Source organism: Strongylocentrotus purpuratus, unplaced genomic scaffold (genome assembly GCF_000002235.5).
Source record: "Strongylocentrotus purpuratus isolate Spur 01 unplaced genomic scaffold, Spur_5.0 spur5_scaffold_21, whole genome shotgun sequence".
Taxonomy (NCBI): domain Eukaryota; kingdom Metazoa; phylum Echinodermata; class Echinoidea; order Camarodonta; family Strongylocentrotidae; genus Strongylocentrotus; species Strongylocentrotus purpuratus.
The window spans coordinates 17,429,846-17,449,341 of record NW_022145607.1 but is presented as its reverse complement, the minus strand read 5'-3'; the positions used below and the strand labels follow the sequence as shown (position 1 = coordinate 17,449,341).

General features: G+C 37.6%; 2 protein-coding genes across 2 annotated transcripts in view; both read right to left on the bottom strand.

Annotated features, from left to right (window-relative positions):
* The window catches only part of LOC100888531 (activating signal cointegrator 1 complex subunit 3), a 44,325-nt gene extending 40,855 nt beyond the window's left edge, over positions 1-3,470 (bottom strand). Inside the window, exons 1-2 of the mRNA XM_030995198.1 lie at positions 3,403-3,470; positions 441-663 (exon numbers count right to left, since the gene is read on the bottom strand). Coding sequence (XP_030851058.1) covers positions 441-576 — 136 coding nt within the window. The 5' untranslated portion in view covers positions 577-663; positions 3,403-3,470. The remainder of the gene's footprint in view (positions 1-440; positions 664-3,402) is intronic.
* Positions 3,471-4,116: 646 nt separating this feature from the next.
* LOC115928221 (cyclin-dependent kinase 8-like) lies at positions 4,117-19,287 on the bottom strand. Its single transcript, XM_030995197.1, has 14 exons — positions 19,163-19,287; positions 18,177-18,390; positions 17,419-17,529; positions 16,570-16,713; positions 15,730-15,787; positions 15,094-15,225; positions 13,938-14,081; positions 13,336-13,405; positions 12,396-12,468; positions 11,605-11,702; positions 10,517-10,601; positions 8,255-8,350; positions 7,009-7,128; positions 4,117-6,483 (listed from the first exon to the last, which is right to left on the bottom strand). Exons 2-14 carry the CDS (start codon positions 18,375-18,377, stop codon positions 6,205-6,207), a joined length of 1,611 nt encoding a protein of 536 aa, XP_030851057.1. The 5' UTR covers positions 18,378-18,390; positions 19,163-19,287; the 3' UTR covers positions 4,117-6,204.
* Between the last annotated feature and the right edge of the window lie 209 nt (positions 19,288-19,496).

Sequence of the window (19,496 nt, the reverse complement as noted above, 5' to 3'; positions counted from 1 at the left end):
TACCATGAAATTATAGAAAGATCCTCGTAAGTAAAATGATAAAATAAGTCAAGTAAGGTCAGCTTCTGTCAACTAGTTAGAATCCAAATATGCATAAAACTTTTTTTTTCCCACATCCAGTCTGACAAAAGAGTGGCCTTTGAAATAAAGGCTTAAATCCCCACTGCATACTTGCGCCCTCTAAACAACCAACAATGCCTATTAAGGCGGTACCTGTCGGTCCCCCATGATGCACTATTTGTTATGTTAATCAAGAGCTGATTTGATAAGATAACCACCTGCCAGTGACCTTGCAGGGAGGTCTAATCCCTCCATGCCAAACTAGTGCAGACGGGCTTAAGACTATCTATCAAAATTCCAGGAGACACACCGTTTTTTCTACATTAGCCCAACGATTTCTTCCATCTGTTTTTATATAACAAGTTACAAATTATAAGCACCTTGTTTTGCTTTCCTTTGTGACTGATAAATCCGTTTCTGAGCAAGGCTGATCTCTCCTCCATCTGGGACTTCATCACCTGCAGTCACAGAAGCGAACACTCTCACAGCCTTGGTCAGCCTGGGTAGAGACTTCATGATGTCTTCAAACCTTACCAGAGTGATGGGTGACTAAGAAAGCTCCTTTGATCCGATGCACTTACATTGCAACGCACTGTCAAGTATCTGCCAGTAAAGAAGCAAAATTTGATGCATTTTAAAATAAATCTTCAAGATGTACACTTTTCAATGGTCATGCACAGAATATGGGAAATAAGATCTAGACTCCATCTGCGTATATTTTTTTCATTATGAATGTTGAGGAAATCCAAGGCCGACAATATGTTGTTTTTATATACACACAGTGACACGGAGTGGGAAATTGGAATCAAAGATCAGATAAAGTTTCAGAGGTAGAGACGAATGGGGCACCCCCCCCCCCCAACTCCTCAACCAAGAAGAGAAGGAAGAAAATGGGCTGATGCCTGGGGGCCGTTTCTCGAAACCGTCATAACTACAAGATCAACGACATCTCGCCACTGTCACGCAACTTGTCAGCTAAGTGTTTCACGAAGCCGTCTTTGCCAAGATGAGCGACAACTTCCGCGACAAGCGAGTTGTCACTGCTCCGAACCTGTCATATCTTTTTAATTGCTGTAAAGCGCCATCACAAGTCAGTTTGTTGCCATTCCATGGGCCGCAAAATGGACGATTATTTTCACTATCATTTTGAGAAAAATATAGACGAGTTCGGTACGTAATTCTCTGGGATGCGAAATGCAAATGTACAAAAGTGAGAATACAAATTATACAGAAACTTTAAAAAGCTGAATATAAACATTAAATCACAAATCATTAAACTATAACATATAAATAAGAGAGGTAAGAATGTTACACACCGTTTTCCATAGTCGATCTATAGTCTTTTCTTAGGATACCGTCATACCTTTGGGGCCTATGTGCATTATTATTCCCTCTCTAATTACTTCTTCCAAATTATATTTTCAATATCAAATCAATTATATAACGAGTATTTATGAGACTCTAGAATAAAAACTGGCTGAGAAAAGACATTTTGCCTAAAATTCTTCGTCACAATAAACAAAAAAGTACGTATTGATAAACTATCACATTACGGTATCCTTCAACTAACTTTTGATTCGACTGTCAAAAAAAAACACTCACCGGTTTTTCTTCAATTTAAGAATCTTTACAGAAATATGCAAATTGTTTGATGATGTAAATATGATAATGACACTATTTATTATTTATTTTAGGAGAATTTATATGTATATATTTCTTTTTGAACAATTTTAGCCCCAAAACTTGTTTTGGATTATTCTTGATAAATTAAATGGATCCTGACAAAGACTATGTTCTTGAGCTGCTAGTATCGCGATATATCGATATCATGTCTGTCATGGCTTTGTGAAACGGTTTATCCGCTTCATGACATCTCCGTAGGTCGCCGACAAAGATATGACTGTCATGGAGTTGGTTTCGAAAAACGGCCCCCTGATGACCTTATTGTTTCTTTCCCTTAATCCTTGTTTTTTTCTTTCTTCTTTGTCAGATAATTGATAGCCCAAACAGCACATAAAAACCCATGACTTTCTTTTAAAAAGCGTTTTTGGACATGTGCCCCACACCCTGCCCCTCCCACCTGCACCTAGTCTGGATCCACCACATGCACTGCATGACAGTTGACACCATCATTTTTGTCAGATTAGACTTCGGTCCAACTTCCAAATCAATTCAAGTCAAAGTCCAATAAATAGACCTAGAAGTAGGACTGAGGGCGAGAAAGCCCCTGGAAAAATAAAATTTGAATAAATTTGATTAGATGATTTTCATCTTTGCAAATGCATAGTCTACATTTTAACCCATATCTCACCCTTTGGCCCAAAGCCCCCCCCCCCCCCACAAAAAAATGGTGTTCAGCAACATTGACATGTCATTGGCATTGCATTGTCACGATTGTCTTGGGTTTGGTAATTAATCATTCATGCCATGATCAGTAGGGGCGCTGGTCCGAGAATAAGGATCGTCTTCATAAACGAGGATCGTCTTCTTTTACACTGACCGATGCGTCCTCAAAAATAAGGACCGTCTGCAATTTACATTGACTTTGTACAGAGACCTTCACATTAGGAGCAATAAATCCTTGGGAAGACGGACAACCCATAAAAGTAGACGGACAACTAGGGTTATTTTCCCCCGGGGAATCCATTTTTGGCATCGCCAGCGGGCCGTTCTGTAACATGAAACCCCCAGAGCGCCGATGAAAAAAAACGTCCTCGAAAATGCAGACGACCCTTATTTTTGAGGACACATTTTGTCTTCGTTTATGAGGATATCCTTGTTTATGAGGACGATCCTCATTCTCGGACCAGCGCCCCTACTGATGATCATCATTCATGATGGTAATTTGAGTATTGGCAGTGCTTTTAGTTTTAATTTGTTTGACTTTTTGAGTTCTTATTCAGTGTTCAGAGAAATCAAATACTCGGGAAACATATATATATAGATAAGGGGTAAGCCACAACAAACATGCACGGGCAATTTTGAGACGCGCCGTAGCCGTGCTGCATTGCTGGCAGCTGCAGCTCACAATGCACACGATCACGACCCGTGAAGCATTCACCACCAGTACACTCTCAAGATAGATCCCCAGGCCCTTAGGCCTGGCGAAGATACATTTCAGTTTCCGTTCCGTGCGTCAACTCATAATCAAATTTACCGAAGAGCGCGACGAGCGAGGCCATAAATGTAATACCTTCCTCTTGTAAAACGTGAATAGGTCCGTGCAGATTAAATTACTAAAACTATTCAAGCACACATGGTACTAAAATAATATATTTTACTTCACAGAAATTATTAAATTGAATTATTATAAACAAGTTCCTCGTAGCTATTTCATCTTACCTCCATCCATGGATCCACTATACGGTGTCTTGGAATTTCCCACGATTGTGCAATTTTCTATACAGTCCATATCCCCCCCCCCCCCCCCCCCCCCCCTCCAAAAAAAAAAAAAAACCCACCTAGATCTACAACTTCTTTTGTTGGGTTTCTTTGATTACCGGGTACTATCTATGAAGAAAAAAAATATCTAATATTTTGACTGGGGGGGGGGGGTTGGGTTATGCAAATATAATTTACATTTTAGTTTTTTTACGATTATAATTTTAGTGTTTTTGATAGAAAAGATCATACAACTCGTGTAAAAAAAAAAATAGCTTTTAAGAATTTTGTTAACAAACCCAACTACAAGTTCGATCACAAACAAACTTTTTTTTGTATTATTTCTTTTTTAGCATAAATTATGGATATGTGGTTTGAATTCAAATTTCATCTTTATGAAAGTGTTGAATAAATTCAATTAATTTCTTTTTAAAAAAATATATTGTTCCTGCTTCCTATCACTGCCACTCCCAACCCTTCCTTTCTCTCTCCCTCTCTCTCTCTCTCTCTCCCTCTCTCTCTCTCTCTCTCTCTCTCTCTCTCTCTCTCTCTCTCTCTCTCTCTCTCTCTCTTTTTCTTTCTCTTTCTCATGAATCAAGTTTATTGATGACCATACAATGGTATGTCACATTGCCAAATACAGAGCAATATAATGGGAAATATTTCACACACTACTCTTGTTATCAAATGACTTGCATGTATGATTTATTGTCATAATTCATCTAAAATACACATGGAAAAATGAAAAGCTTACAGCCATCAAATATATCAATTTACACGATAGAAGGATCCTACCATTCATGTATGGCATGGTTACTTACAACAGGAGGACAGTTACTAGTAGTTCTTGCTATAAAGAACCTTTATAACAAACTCTCATTACAACAAGGTAAATATGCCAGCCCAGGTCTTTTTCCAATTGTTTTGTAGCCTTGATATAATACAGGCTTCAACATAAAGAGGTGATTTTCTTGGTCCAGAGGCGTTTGATATTACAAGATTCTACTGTACATATTAAGAAACCACTCCAGACTTTCCTCTTAAACATGTTACCGGTACTCCACTGCATTTATGCAATCAACTAACACTACAATGCTCTTTGAAGAAGTGTTGTACAGAGGAAACAAGATGAGCTCAACATAGGTGCAATTACCGCAATAAATATCGTTCCTACTCCTCACATTTTTCACACTGTATGCCAGCATACTACATTTTTCAGGGATTGAATAACATTACACATGAATAATGAACCTGGATCAGGCTCTCTTATTATAATAGAGAATGACATGAATTGACCTAAATGTTGTGTCTCTCAGGGATACTGCCAGCCCTTCCAAGTTTCTCAATTGGGGGGGGGGGGGTGTCCATTTCGACCCCACTGGATCTGCCTTTGTTAAATAGATATTTCATAAACCAAACAGAAGTATGCTATAGGTTTTATGTCAATTGGAGGATAAATGTTATTTCAAACACACACTAATTCTCTCTCTACATCTGTTAAGCAACATTTCGTGACTGTTTTCCGATTGAAGAACCATGTCTTCATATGAAAATGATTGTCAGGTATTAGTTTGTGGCCCATTGTACTGCATTTTGCTCATTAAGTACACAAAATTCAACATAATACATGTATGTACAGAGCATTAAACTGTGGCATGGGGGGGAGCAAAAGAACTGTGGGTAACAAAAGTTCTCTGATTGGACAGAAATGTGAAACTCATTATGTTCATCTTGTCCCTGTAGTTTACTCCAGCATTATGGAAACAATTATCATATGTACTCATTAATTTAGGGATCACATAATTTCTTTGTTTACTTTCTTGAAAAATGCCAGGAAACAGTGTTCACCTTGTACAAATGATGTAACACAGCCAACTGCATACAGTGTTCACATGATAAAAACACAATATCTAATTCCAACATAACCCATAATCCCCTGTCAAATCAAAGAGGGAAACATCAATTCTATAGAGACTCTAGAACATGTCCACTAGACTCTTCAGATTGGAGTATTACATTTTCAGAGAACTGTAATTTACACATTATATTAGTGTGCCAAATGTTGTAAAGTCCACACAAAACTTCAATTCTAATAAAGCAAAAATCATATTACTGCACTATTCATTTAATTAAATACTAAAAAAGGGTAGTTCCTGACATGACTAACGTCTTTTTCCTCATTCATTTTCCTGTACAGTTTAAAAGCCCTGTAATGGTGATGAATTAAACATGAAGCTGACATAGCGCTGCTATTGAGCCTGAGAGTCTCTGTTTTGAGGATGAAATATCTTTGGGGGAAATTCTGATCCGGAAAATAGCCAGCGATACTGTCTCTTCTTGTTCATCATGTTCCAATTATAGAGGAAATATCATGAAGCACATTCAAATGTATGATGTAATGCGCTACATAAATGCTACATACAGGTATAATTACCATACAGTGGCAGGTAAACATTCAAATTCACATCTTCCATCCTCTCTTCTTGTTGGTCATGTTCCAATGGTAGAAATAATATCATAAAGTGACGTACTCCAGAAGAGTGGAAACAACAGAGATTGCATGCGACAGATTAAGGAAAACTTGCGCAAATTATCTTCAGTGATTGACCTGCCAACTAAGATGTGGGCTGTGGTCCCAGTAATATAAACCACAATCATATTTTATTCAACAAGTTGCAATGTTGATACTCCTGTTCCAGGTAAGGCCCAAACGCGTGGGAATATTGTGGAAACCCACAACACCGTTCAAGGAAAAATGTCACTTCAATAGTGTCTTGGTTGGTTTTGGTTGTGACCCTGATGGTGCTGCTGTTGTTGTTGTTGCTGCTGTTGTTGTTGATGTTGCTGTTGTTGTTGATGATGTTGCTGATGGTGTTGTTGTTGCTGCTGCTGTTGCTGTTGCTGCTGGTGATGGTGGTGTTGACCATGTTGCATCTTGTTGGAGTGATGCGATCCAGAAGAGGAGTACATCATGCCCTGTTGAGGCTTGTTGTTTTGAGATTGACCCTGCGTTGTGTTAGCCCCCTGGTAGCCAGACATTCTCTGCAAAGATAGAACATTTGAATTTGAAAATCTCCTGTTAAACATATTAAAGTAATCATATCGAGGGGTCAGTGACACAAACACGTAACTCCATTTTGGCCATTTTGAGAAAAAGTGGTTTATTTGTCACTGAGCACTTGGGCCTTCAGGAGTTAAGTCTATGTTTCACTAACCATTGACTTCAATGAGGTGTTGGGTGGAGTAAGTCTTTGTGTTTCCTGGAAAGCCGACATTTTTCAGAACATTTTGATATCAAATACTCATTTTGGCAAAATATGGAGTTACGTCTTTGTGTCACTGAACCCTCGATATAATCCTTTTGAATATTCATTTTTGTCATAGTTCTACTTTTGAAGAAACACCGTTTATAGTTGATAAGGGCACACCCCTTTCCCTAACTAAATGGTGGAGGGGTGGGAAAGAAAGGGAGAGAACGTACACTTTAAGAACATGGCACTACTATTCCCCCTATCATTCTACAACCCAAAATAACTAGACACAAACTATACTACTATCAATGCACACCTGTTGCTGCTGGTATTCCTGAGGCATTATCCCTGCCTGAGCTCCCCCATGGCTGGAGGAATTGGTGGTTGCTACTCTCAACCGCTTCGCTCCTTGGGCGTGGCTCGAGGATCCTCCGGTCTGTGAGAGATACAAGGTAGGGTTTCAAGAAAGGAGGAATAGAGGACCAGAGAGAGAGAGAGTGATGGAGACATGGAGGTAGAGGGGAGGCAGGGAGGAAGAGGGGAGAGAGGGAGGAAGAGGGGGAGAGAGTGAGAAACGGAGAGAGAGAAAGGGAGATAGAGAAAGGGAGATAGAGAGAGAGAGAGAGAGAGAGAAAGGGAGAGAGAGAGAGAGAGAGAGAGAGATTGAAAGTGTAAACCTAACACTTCTCACATTTCCACTATCCAATATGAAATATGCATTGATTTTCACACATTGGCAAAAAACACCATGTTTGTGGTGGCAGTGCAAAGAATAGCGTGAAATAGAGCAATGAGCAAATTAAAATAAGTTTTGAAGAATTTTTCATCAAATTATGTACCTCAATGTATCGAAATGGTCGCATATAAAAACGAAACATCTTACATGAACCTGTTGGCAAATAAAATCTTAATAGACGCATTCAGTGTTTTCAATTAAAGCAGAAATCACCTTTAAATTTTTTTTAATTTGTTAGCTTTTTCTACTCTAAGTGAAATGAGCAACATGCATTGCTTCAGAAAGAGCTCATTTTAAGGATGTTTCCCAAGTCGAAATCTTTTTGAAAGCAAATACATCAAGAATCTGTTTGCCGTTCAGGAGATAGTATACAAATATTGACGGATTTGAGGAAGAAGGGTTAAAACAATTGTGTGAAATAATCTAGTAGTCTAAAGATTATTTAGGGGGTATAAATTAACTATGACCTGAAAAATAAGCAGTAAAATATTGGTTTGTAATAACCCATCTCTCGGGCTCTTAATAATCATATTTAGATGGACATAGATGTATTTATATGTAGGGATATTTACTTACTTTATGTATTGCACAAATGTCTTACTGTGCATATCCAAAATTAACTTCATGCACATTTATTGCATCCTAGCAAAGCAGGCTTGTGACCGGGCAATATTTTCTGCTTTACTGTCCAGTCAATAGTCCATAAATAATTTCATGCCTGCAATTTTAGACCCATCAGAGGCCTAGAATCTTGAGAAGCAGGATAGAAGAATAATTATTCAATGATTGCATCCCCAAGGTTTAAACCGACCCTAGTTCCACCTACACTTCCTTGCTGTGAGGTAGAGCCAGCCATTGATGTAGCTACACGCTGTCGCCGGGCATCGACCATGTGGCTTGAGTTGCGACTGGAGGACGATTTCTGCAGATGAGAGAGGGATGGGGGTGGGGGTGAACATCGGGGAGGAGGGAAAAAGTGCATAAAGTAATAACGGGTTCCAGCGAGATGTGTGCAAACAATCTAAAGGATGAAGGAATTATATTTTAAAAGTTATAAATAAATGGAGCAGGAAGTGTTCAGGTGAAAACATAATATGATCACAATGATTATATCACAGGGATTTTAGCATAGCCAAAACAATAAGGTCAACATCATGACACTGCAAACTGTTTGTACTCGCAGGGAGTGAATGACGATGTTTGACAACACATTAGTGTCTTAAGGGATATAGAACAAAGTTCACCGGTGCATGTCTGCTACTTAAACTATAGGCGACTTCGTCTGAGGTCTACTAGTTGTGCGGCACATGCTCCTCCAACAATTGCTCATTGGACGATATCCTGCACTAAACAAATTCTTAACTTTAAATCTGAACTAAACAGCTTCATGTGACCATGATAGTTACCTTAAACCTACCTTAAAACCCAGTTGAAACACTAACCCTAATCCTTTATCTTTGACAAATTAAAGCCAGGAGCAAATGTCTACAAAGCAAACATCTGAGCACCAGTCTAACTTTAGTTAAGCACTAGTTTGGCCAGGAGGGATTAGAGCTCCCTGCGTGGTCACTGACAGGTGTTTATCTAATCAAATCAGCTCTCGATTAACAAAAGAAAAGGAGGATCATGGGGGACCAACGGGTACCGCTTTTAGGCATTGTTTGCTATATAGAGGGCGCAAGTAGCTACAAGTAGTGCAGTCCCACTTAAAACCCAACATCTACCAAGCTCACGGTGAATCAATACCCGAGAATGCAGGCCTTGTAGTGCTGTAGCTCAGAACCAGAACCAGTCTCAAATTCACCAGACTGAAGGTTTTCAGCTGAACCAAACACAAACCTGACTTAAACATGAACCATGTAAACTCAATAGCAGTGGTCTGGTATAAAAAAAATAGTAAAAAAAGATCATCATCATTTGTCTCTATTATTACCTCAGAAAAACTATTTTTCTAATATATTTGTATGCCCACATTTCTGCCTTGATCACTGCGTTACATTCATAGCACTCTGAAGAGAAGCACAGACATTTGTAGGTTTTGATGATGTATTCGCATTTTTGGTCCTGTGTGAGAAGTTACCGGACCTGTCCAGAACCTGGTAAGGAGTTTTAGAAGTTAATGAGCCAGAGTAGATCAGGATTCAGGCCTTGCAAGCTACAGCACTATTATAAGGCTCCTTCATTTAGGGTCAAGGGTACACAATATACATGTACTTTGAACATTTTGTTGTGCAAAGATATGAAAACTTAAATAAATCAATGATGTTGGTAAAGTATGCAATACTCCCATATTTGACTAATTCCTATGTGTAGTCCATTACTTTCACGACCCCAGTTCCAAATATAGAGAAAAGCCCAGAATAAACATAAAGAATCCTTTATTTTCCCTCTTTTTTTCAAAAAAGATGATATATTACATATGTGCACATGAAGAGAGCATTGCAATTCTTTTGATGTGTTAGCAAAACATGCAACGTGAGCGGTTTGCAAGCTAAAAGGAGACCACTACTTTTGGTTACTTGTGGTTACAAAGAATTAAAAATAAAGAAGAAAAAAATATGCATTGAATAATCATGCATAAAAATAAAAGAAGCATTGCATGCTACATGTATAATCAGACATTAGTGCATAACAAATACACAAAACACTTGACATTCTGAACATCTAGTGTTCTTCTGAACAATTCTCTGAACATTCAAGAAAGTATAATGACAATTGGCCTTCAGGTACAAGGATTCACAACTAAATGTACATGTATCTATACAAATCGATGCATAGAAATTATATTCATTCGTACCATCACAACAGGGAAATAACATGTATTTTCAATTTGGTGATAAAAAAATACACACTGTTTGCAGCTGTGATGGAAACAAATTAAAAGTGATATATTGCAAAACATAGAGATTTTTTTTTTTTAAACGCAACATATATTGTTGGTATGGCTAACCTATGTCAAAATGTTTTTAAAAAATGTAGTGGGTAACTCACATGCTGATACACATATTAACTGTCACAATGTAAGACAACTAGAGACAAATTGTAAAGCAAATAAGCATTACATTTTATTTAATAGATAAAATGTTACCTTATTATTGTCTGACTTGTCATCATTGTCATCATCTGTAAGAAACTCTCTCTTGGGGTACGGGATCGGCTTCCCATCAAAGACACTGAGGAAAGTTAGGGAGAAATGAAAACAATCAAATTAAAATTAATTACAGTTCTATTTGGGTATGCATTTGCAATATTTTCTTCTCCATAATCTCCATAATCCCATCTTTCACAAAGTGGTAAGCAACAACATATAATATCTTATGAGAGGTAAATCAACTTCATCATCATCGTCATTATTTATTAATGTCAGCATAATCCCTCATATGAGGGGTTGCTGACTTTCACGCCATCATGACACTCCCTCCCTGCATCTGCCTGTCCAACCATAGATTGTGGGTTCAAATCCAATCCAGGCAGACGACTGAAGTATGCATTGTGTGTTAATGTGCCCATGCACCGTTTCAAAGATGCAGGATATGTTACAGTGGAAAACACTATGTCCCTCAGATAGGATGTTAAAAGGAGGTCTAGTGTAGAGGAGAGTCACCGTCTTTGGACTTTAAGAACCCACTGTGCGATTCATATAGGAGTAGGGGGAAACCCTGGTTTAGTGGTCCACCTGCACATCCCCAATCATTTATACCAGGAGGCGAGACCCAATGATTACAGGGATTCAGTTTGCTTTTCCTCTACTAGGCACACATGGCGCCAAATACGTAATAATAATAATAGCTCACATTTATAATGCGCCTAATACTTTGTTTCTAGGCACAGCACATATTATTACCCCGGTCATCAGATTCATGCTTACCCACTACACAATGTACACACATTTTCCACTCCCTGGGGAGCATTCCAGCCAGTCACCATTTTACAAGCGCCACTTGCTAATCCAACCACATTAACGTTCGCATCCTACCTGGGTACCCATTTAAAACCTGGGTGGAGAGTGGCAAATGTAGATCAATGTCTTGCCAAAGGACATTAGTGCCGCGGCGGGACTTGAACCGCGGACCTTGTGATCCACAGTCTGGTGACATATTCACTCGACCACGACACCTCTAATACCAATAATACTTAATAACGAGCCTTGACAAGGTAATGTGTCACTATACATACTCTGCTGTGTGTTGAGGTTGTTCTTTGAAGTACTGGTCCTCCATGGCTTGTTCTGAAGTCATCCTCTTTGTAGGATCCATGGTAAGAAGCTTAGATAACTGCATATTAAAGGGAAACATCAGTTCTACAAGAGCCCCCAAATAGCCAGTGTGAGCATTTTATGTCAGCTAATTGCACGTAAATTTAGAAAAAGTTTAACTTGTATTGTTGTATTGTTTTATACTGGCATACCAAATACAAGCCTATACTTAATGGGCTTTACGCCTCATTCTTTATCTTATTATTGCCATCAATCAACATAACTTGTATGTTGTTATGTTACTATGAAGAAAGAAATGGAACATTTTTTGGATGTTTCTTTGAATTAACTGTTATATGAATAAAATATAATGTGCACTGCAAATCAACTTTTGTTCAGTTTGTATCAATTCTTCAATACTTAATTAATAGACTGTTAGTTTTATTTACAATGTATAGGTACAATTACATGTACTTTTTAATGTATATGATTTTTAGAAAAGAAAAACTCAATATTCTCATAGTTACCAGGTCCCACGTCTATTACTTACAGGTTCCCATGTAATGCTAATAAGGATACATTCAATTCATGTAAACTATGTTTAGAATCTCTATGCACTCAAAAGTACTTTTGATATTATCTTCCTGGCATTCGCTCTGTCAACATTTTTTCAAAGGACTGTTTCTTTGCCAGCAGTATTATACTTACAATATTAACTGTAATCATAATTTGACATAAAATTGAGAGAAGCAAGATTTGTATGACAACTCACCAGTTGGAATGCTTTACTATCTTTAGGCACTTTGTGCTTCTCCATATACTTTGGTAAACAGCAGCTAGCATAACTGTTAGGAATACAAATAGAGGTGGAGAAAGAGAGCAAGGGAGAGAGAGAGAAAGGGAGAGAAAGGGAGAGAGAGAAAGGGAGAGAGAGAGAGAGAGAGAGAGAGAGAAGGGGGAGAGGGAGAGAGACAGAGAGAGACAGAGAGAGACAGAGAGAAAGGGGGAGAGAGAGAGAGAGAGAGAATGGAAGGACGAAATTTAAAGTTATGTGAAACCTCATTAATAGTAACATCCCTCATACCATATTAATTGTATACAAGCAAACAGAAGCACTACCTTGGCAAAAGGTTGAAATACAGTGTCACTTTGTCAGAGAAAAACATGGAAGGTACATTAATCAAAGAGACAGTCAATGAAGGTGTTTTGAGAATAATGTTTTGCCTCTGTGACTGTCCGGACTATGGACCCCCAAAATAGCAGAAGTCCAGAAGTCCTTAGAACTGTCAGACATCGTCCAGATACACCATGAATTGAAACGAAAATTTTGAGCGCTAGAAAAGAATTTGCATTTCCACATGGTCTTGAAATTAATTGCCAGATCTACAAGAAAGCTTCCCATCATTATAATAGTAAACTCACTTTGGCGAAGCGAACTAATCATTTTAATCAACTGAAAGACTGTTCTTCACGAGAGCTGTTCAGGAAGGTTGAACAAATACGGCGCCAATCATCTAAAACCCTTCCAACTAAACCTCCAGTTTAAACTCTTCTTCGGAGTATTTAGGAGGAAAAGAATCCAAGATCCAAGAACGGCCTTGAAATATCTCTGCCAGAGCGTTTCGTAAGGTATTTTGAAGAGAGAAAGTTCAGTCAATCACTGATGAACTACAGTCATCAGTGGCTGATATGCTTAGATCCATAATACTCACTTTGATCTCCTGAAGTCTTTCATAAGATTACCATGTTCAGGCATCTTCTTTATATCCTCCCAATCTTTCTCTGTGGAGGAGAAATAGACTCTACTTCAGAATCATTCATACTCAAGTGGATTAAGCATACTGTTATACAAAAGAATATATCCACAAGAAATAGTGATATTATCTGCAATTACTGTACTGATACACATACAATGTACAATCACAGTGCTAACCATTGCAGATGAATATGTCTACTCTTTAAGATGTGATAATAAAGGTGCAAATATTCAATTTCAATACACTACACTGACCTAGGTTTTGCCCTTTGACCCATTGGTTCAAGACTATATAATACGCTGTACCTTCAAATATATACAAGATGACACAAATAGACAGGTTCATAGCTAGATCAACCCTCTATTTAGTAACCTTAATTTTTATTTAATCTTTATTGATCTGGACTGGAAGTGAAATATGAAGTGAAATATCAGGGAATCTAGATTAAAAATGCCTTGATAAAGATCAATGGTTATAACAAATGGACAACAACATCTGATAACACACAAGAATTAAAAATTAAAAATTAAAAAAGAGATAAGGTGCATGAACATTACCCTGTGGGAAGCCCATGACATTGAATATCCTGTCTAGTTGATCATGATGGTAAGGATTGCTGGTTTTGATGTCTTCTTGACGGCAGTGGAAGATGGGTTCAGATGTGAGTAACTCTGCAAATATACAGCCTATAGCCCATATATCTGAGCAAACCAGGGAAAAAAAGCACAAACCCAATAATATACACCTTTTATTATAATAATAACTATAATCATTATCATAACCATCATCACATACAATTGAACAATAACTTGACTTCATTTTGGTTCTGTATCTGTTTGTTTTTTGTATTTATCTTGAACAAATATTGAAAATAAATTATTTTTTCACAGAGGCAAACAAATAGAAATCAAAAATATAAATATTACATATCAATGGAGCCCAAAAGAAAAGTTTTACAATGTATCAAAGAAATAAGCCTGAGTTCACATTCAATACTACTTTACTGAAAAACAGAACCAACTTTTTATTTTCTTCAATTTCCAGCTTGCCTTGAAAGTCAAACAGAACAACATATAAAGGCTGAATCAACTTGTTGCTTATCAGTGCAGAAAACATTATCTTTTCAATTTTCTCAATAAAAAACATGATTAGGGAACTCTCAGAAAAGATAGTCTAAATAAACTATGTATTATACAATACTGCATGCTCCAGCGTTCAATAAATACTGCCTCAGTGAAAAATAACATCACTAGGGAAATTTTGAACTGCACAACGAAATGCATGCAATATTTGTTATCTGAAAATTAAGGGTACTTGTGATCTCATGCCTTGCTTGGTAGCATTCAGTTTGCCTTTGTGTCAGATGCACGTAGCTAAGACAATGAAAACAAAAGGTACACACAGGTACGAGAGGTACAGACAGGTACGAGAGATACGCAGTCCAATTAATTTTGTACATGTTATACCGTGCCAAAAAGATTATTAAATTATTTTTTAGTGTCACATGACACTTTTTGGCCTACAGGATACTCACTTCATTTCAATTCACTAAACAATTATTTCCTTCACAAAAAACACAATGAAAATATCATGAAATATGTATTTACAAATATCCCATTTTAGAGCATGATTTAGATAACACATATTCAAAAGAGAACACCATCTATGACACTGTCGATACAATACAGGAAAAAGCACACATGGGATGGTTACCTATTGCTTTTGTGTAATGCCTAGCTCCTAGTAGTAGCTCTGGAGCTCTGTACCAGAAGGTCACAACCACTGGGTCAAGGTCAGCTAGAGGTTTGAGAGGCGAGTTGAATAACCTTGCAAAACCCATGTCAGCTGAAAAAGGAAGGAATGTTGTCAAATAATTATTTTTAGTCACTGACAAGAAACTTTTATGAATACAGGTAAGAAATGGATTAGGTGTAATAATAATGCAGCTCAATTGATAAAACAAAGCTTGAGTTATGGTGATAGGAGTACATTTTGAGAGAGACTGGCTTAAATGCGAGAGATTTGCTGTCCTGACAAGCAAATTATGAAAAGCAAAAACACTTTTGAAAAAAACCTTTTGGAATTCACATATCGGTACTTAGAATTGCACAATCGCACATATTGGGATACTACTGCATGTTTCAGTGTATGAACATGGTCAAAACTTAAAGTTAATTTCCTATTCATCTACATTTACTGTACTCAATTATTAGATGTTCCATTTATACGGGCATAGATTTTGGTATAATTAATATGACAATATATATTTGAGGTGTTGCAATTTTTCTTTCGCAAACAGCAAAATACTGTTTCAAACCTGGATTCTGATTGTTTTTAATCTGCTCATACCTATTTTGACTCTTCCTCTTTCTGAACCTTCTCCCATTACTAGAATATTGGCTGGTTTCTGTCAACAACAAAAAAAAACATTTTTAAAAATGATACACAACATTGAAAAAATAAGTACTCTGCTGAAGCAATACCTTTCAATGGGCATGTCAATTGACTAGCCAGTAATTAGGCGAGAGGAATAATAGTATACATGTTAAAATTGTCAGAGCACACTACAATTTCAATGATCTGATTTTCTTTTTTGTTTAAGTAGGCTTTACACAATGATGGTGTTCTACAATAACAGGTGACACCCCCCCCCCCCCCCCCCGACAAAAAAAAGATGGATTTGAAGAGCATAAACTTTCCAGCCTCTTCAAGTTTTGCTAGAACTATGAATGACTTCAACCTACTGGACACATTTTGATTTTACTTTAACACACATATCCCATCTATTGGGGTGCAAGCCAAAAATTTCTTTACAATAATAAAACAAATTCTCAGGAAGCGTAAGTAATATTCAAAGCTATTGTCCTAATGGCGGACTGATGAATATTAATAAGTCAGAACGAGTCAGTAGAGCTGAGGTATTCATTTCTATTTCATCGTAACTGTGCCATGGACCAGAGATGGCCTGGTGGTTAAGTGTCTGTCGGCAAGCAGTAGATGGTAGGTTCAAACCCTGCTGGCTTCACGATTTCTTCAGACTTGTTTTTATTAAAAGATCAGGCTTGCAATCTTTATATACTGGGTGCAAGCCACCAAACTTCTTCACAGCAAATATTTCATACTCTCCATCCAAAGTTACAATGTATATCAGGCTTGGTACTCGACAGGTCCATGATTTGACATACTTACAAGATCCCTGTGTAATACCCAGTTAGAGTGAAGATAATGGATTCCATCAAGGATTTGGTAGAGGAGAGACTTGACCATGACGGGAGGTACTGAAGTGGGACCCTTTTTGCTGGCTTTGTTTGCCCGATGATACTTGATTATATGCTACACCAAAGGAGAAGACGATTGAAGGAAAATGTAAGTAATATCAGTGTTGACAATCATCATCATTATCATTATAATGATAGCTCCTTTGTTCTACTTTTCATTACCATGTACTGTTAATGTTTTCATAGATGCTGTTATTATCATTGGTGTTATAATCATCATTATTACCATCATTATCATTATTATCATTATTGTATCATTATGGTTATTATTATGATTATCATCATCATCATCAGTAGAAGTAGTAGTAGTAGTGTTGTAATTTTATATTTTTATTGTTATTATTATCATAAATATCATAATTATCACCATTTTCATCATCATCTTCATCACCTTTATTACATCATTAACTATTATTGTTACTGTTACTATTGTGTCTATGTGTAAGGGTAACGGGTAAACCAGTCAGTGCATGAACTATTAAAGGCCCTGTTGAAAGACACATAAAAAACAAATATACCAATGGGAACAAACAAATCATTGATATATACATAAATTTAGTTGATACTGTATAAACACAAATTGTTTCTACGGTCAACGCATTGGCCAATGTGAAGAAGTAAAGGATCAGATGGTTGATGATTTTATACCCAAATATCGCAAATTATTCCACTCTACAGAGTGCCCATCTTACATATCTTCTCTTTGGTTTTGACATTGAATGCTGGACAAGTATTGCTAAATCTAACAGAGCTCACTTACCCATAGATCATGTTCTGAGAAGTCACAAAGCAGGTACACCTTTCTATCACTGTGAGAGAGGAAAACCCTTCTTAGACAGATCACGTTTGGATGACGTAATTCCCTGAGTAACTGCAAGGAGGGAAATAATCAAAGTAAATTTGTAGCATTATTATCCAGGATACCTTTGCATTGTGGTTTACCTGCACATCCCAATCCTGTTATACATACATTAAAGCAACTTTGCACTCTCGCAAATAATGCCTTCTGTTCATCCAAGTTGGGACACATTCCACACAAAAATGCTACCAAATGACTTGGGATCAAACACTCTTTCATAAGATGTATAATAATTTACTGTTCATAGATGATTTTTATAATAGTTAACAATTTTCTAGGTGTAACTTTTTTTTGACTCAGTGTATAGGGAGGAGATACCCAAGGGTCACAGTTCGCAAATCCCCTCCGAAGCACAGGTCACACCAAATACTTAATAATAATAATAATATTCAAGCAAGGCACAGGCAATTTGTGCTTAAATTGAAATTAAATCAGCAAATGATAAAACCTTATCAAATGAATTTGAATGAAAGACCAATTTTCACCCCATCCTCCTAAAATTATTTGTCTATAATTATTGATTCAGTTGTTCCATTTTCGCTGATTGGTCTTTTAAAATTATTGCTGATGTCTATTCTCAGTAATTTGTCCCTATAGATCCCCTACATACGGTTTCAGTACTCATACTTCAATAATGAAAACAATATCTAATTACTCACAGCTACTTCTCTACATGCAGACATGGATATCCCTGTGCCTTCTATCTGCTTCAGCGCATACTCCTTCTTAGGCTCTTTCTTGGTTGTGGCCTTGTAGACATGTCCGTACGTCCCCCTGCCGACCTTGCATCCCTCAAAGTCAAACAGGTCTTCCACCGACTCACGCACCCCGGAAGTCTGCTGCTTGAACTCGTAGTCCATCTTTGCTGTTTACCTGAACAGCAAAGAAAAATTATAATTATTACTAGGTATTTGGCATCACCTGCGCCTAACAGTAACAAGTTTTAAATCGCCCGGTTTTTTCACATTACAAAATGATGGTGGGGTGCGGGCACGCACGTGTGTTAGCGACTGTAATCTACGCAATTCATTAATAAGGTCGCTAACTTAACACACGCGCACGCCTGCACCCCACCGTTGGTATGGTATGCCAGCAGTTTGCCGTGAATCCTGTGAGAAAGTGTATATAGTCTAATAAGTCTTTGTTTTTAAGAAAAATACTCCAAAAAAGAAAAGATAATTGACACGAAACAGGTAGATCTAGATCTCAGAAACATATGAATTTTAAATCATGACCATTATTTGAACAATTGATGAAGATTTAGGCCTAGGCCCTAGTCGATTTTTAGTATGTTTGGCCGTATATTTCAGTAGGGTATCTCCACGCAGGAGTTCCGGGTCAAAGTCTGGATAGACTTCTGACCTAGCGCCGGCGTTTGGTCCAAAATCACGCACAGCTCAGCTCAGCAGCTCAAGCGCCAGCGTCGGCCACAGTACACTAGCACAGACAAGGCCCGATGGCCATGCATAGGCTTGGAGCTCAGCGGGTAGATATGGACCGAAGCGCCGAGGCAAACACCATTCCGCCCGCACAACGTACACACACACAGACCGCCATAACCGAGTGCGCAAAACATTAAAACAAACATCCTTTTTTCAGTTTTTTATCTATTTGTCTGGTTTCATAAGATTATATTTATACATACTCTGAGTCAGAGGGTCTTCTTTTTCTTTGACGTGGTCCTTTTGTCGGTTTTTCTCTGTGTTTTTGTGTGATGTAAAGCAAAGGAATCAACATCCGCAGGGTAGCACAGCTGTCTTTCAATGCATCAGTGCGATGAATGAAATCGAGACTAGTCTCTAGTCTTGATTCGATTATCTAGGATCACTTTCCTACGAATTCTGTCAATAATTATGTTGGGGCTAATTTTGAGAAAAACAATACAATTATATGACTTATTAAATATTTGGCATCCATTTTGACCAGATGAGAATTGCAATAATCAATATTGCACTACATAAATGTTAAAAGAACTGAAA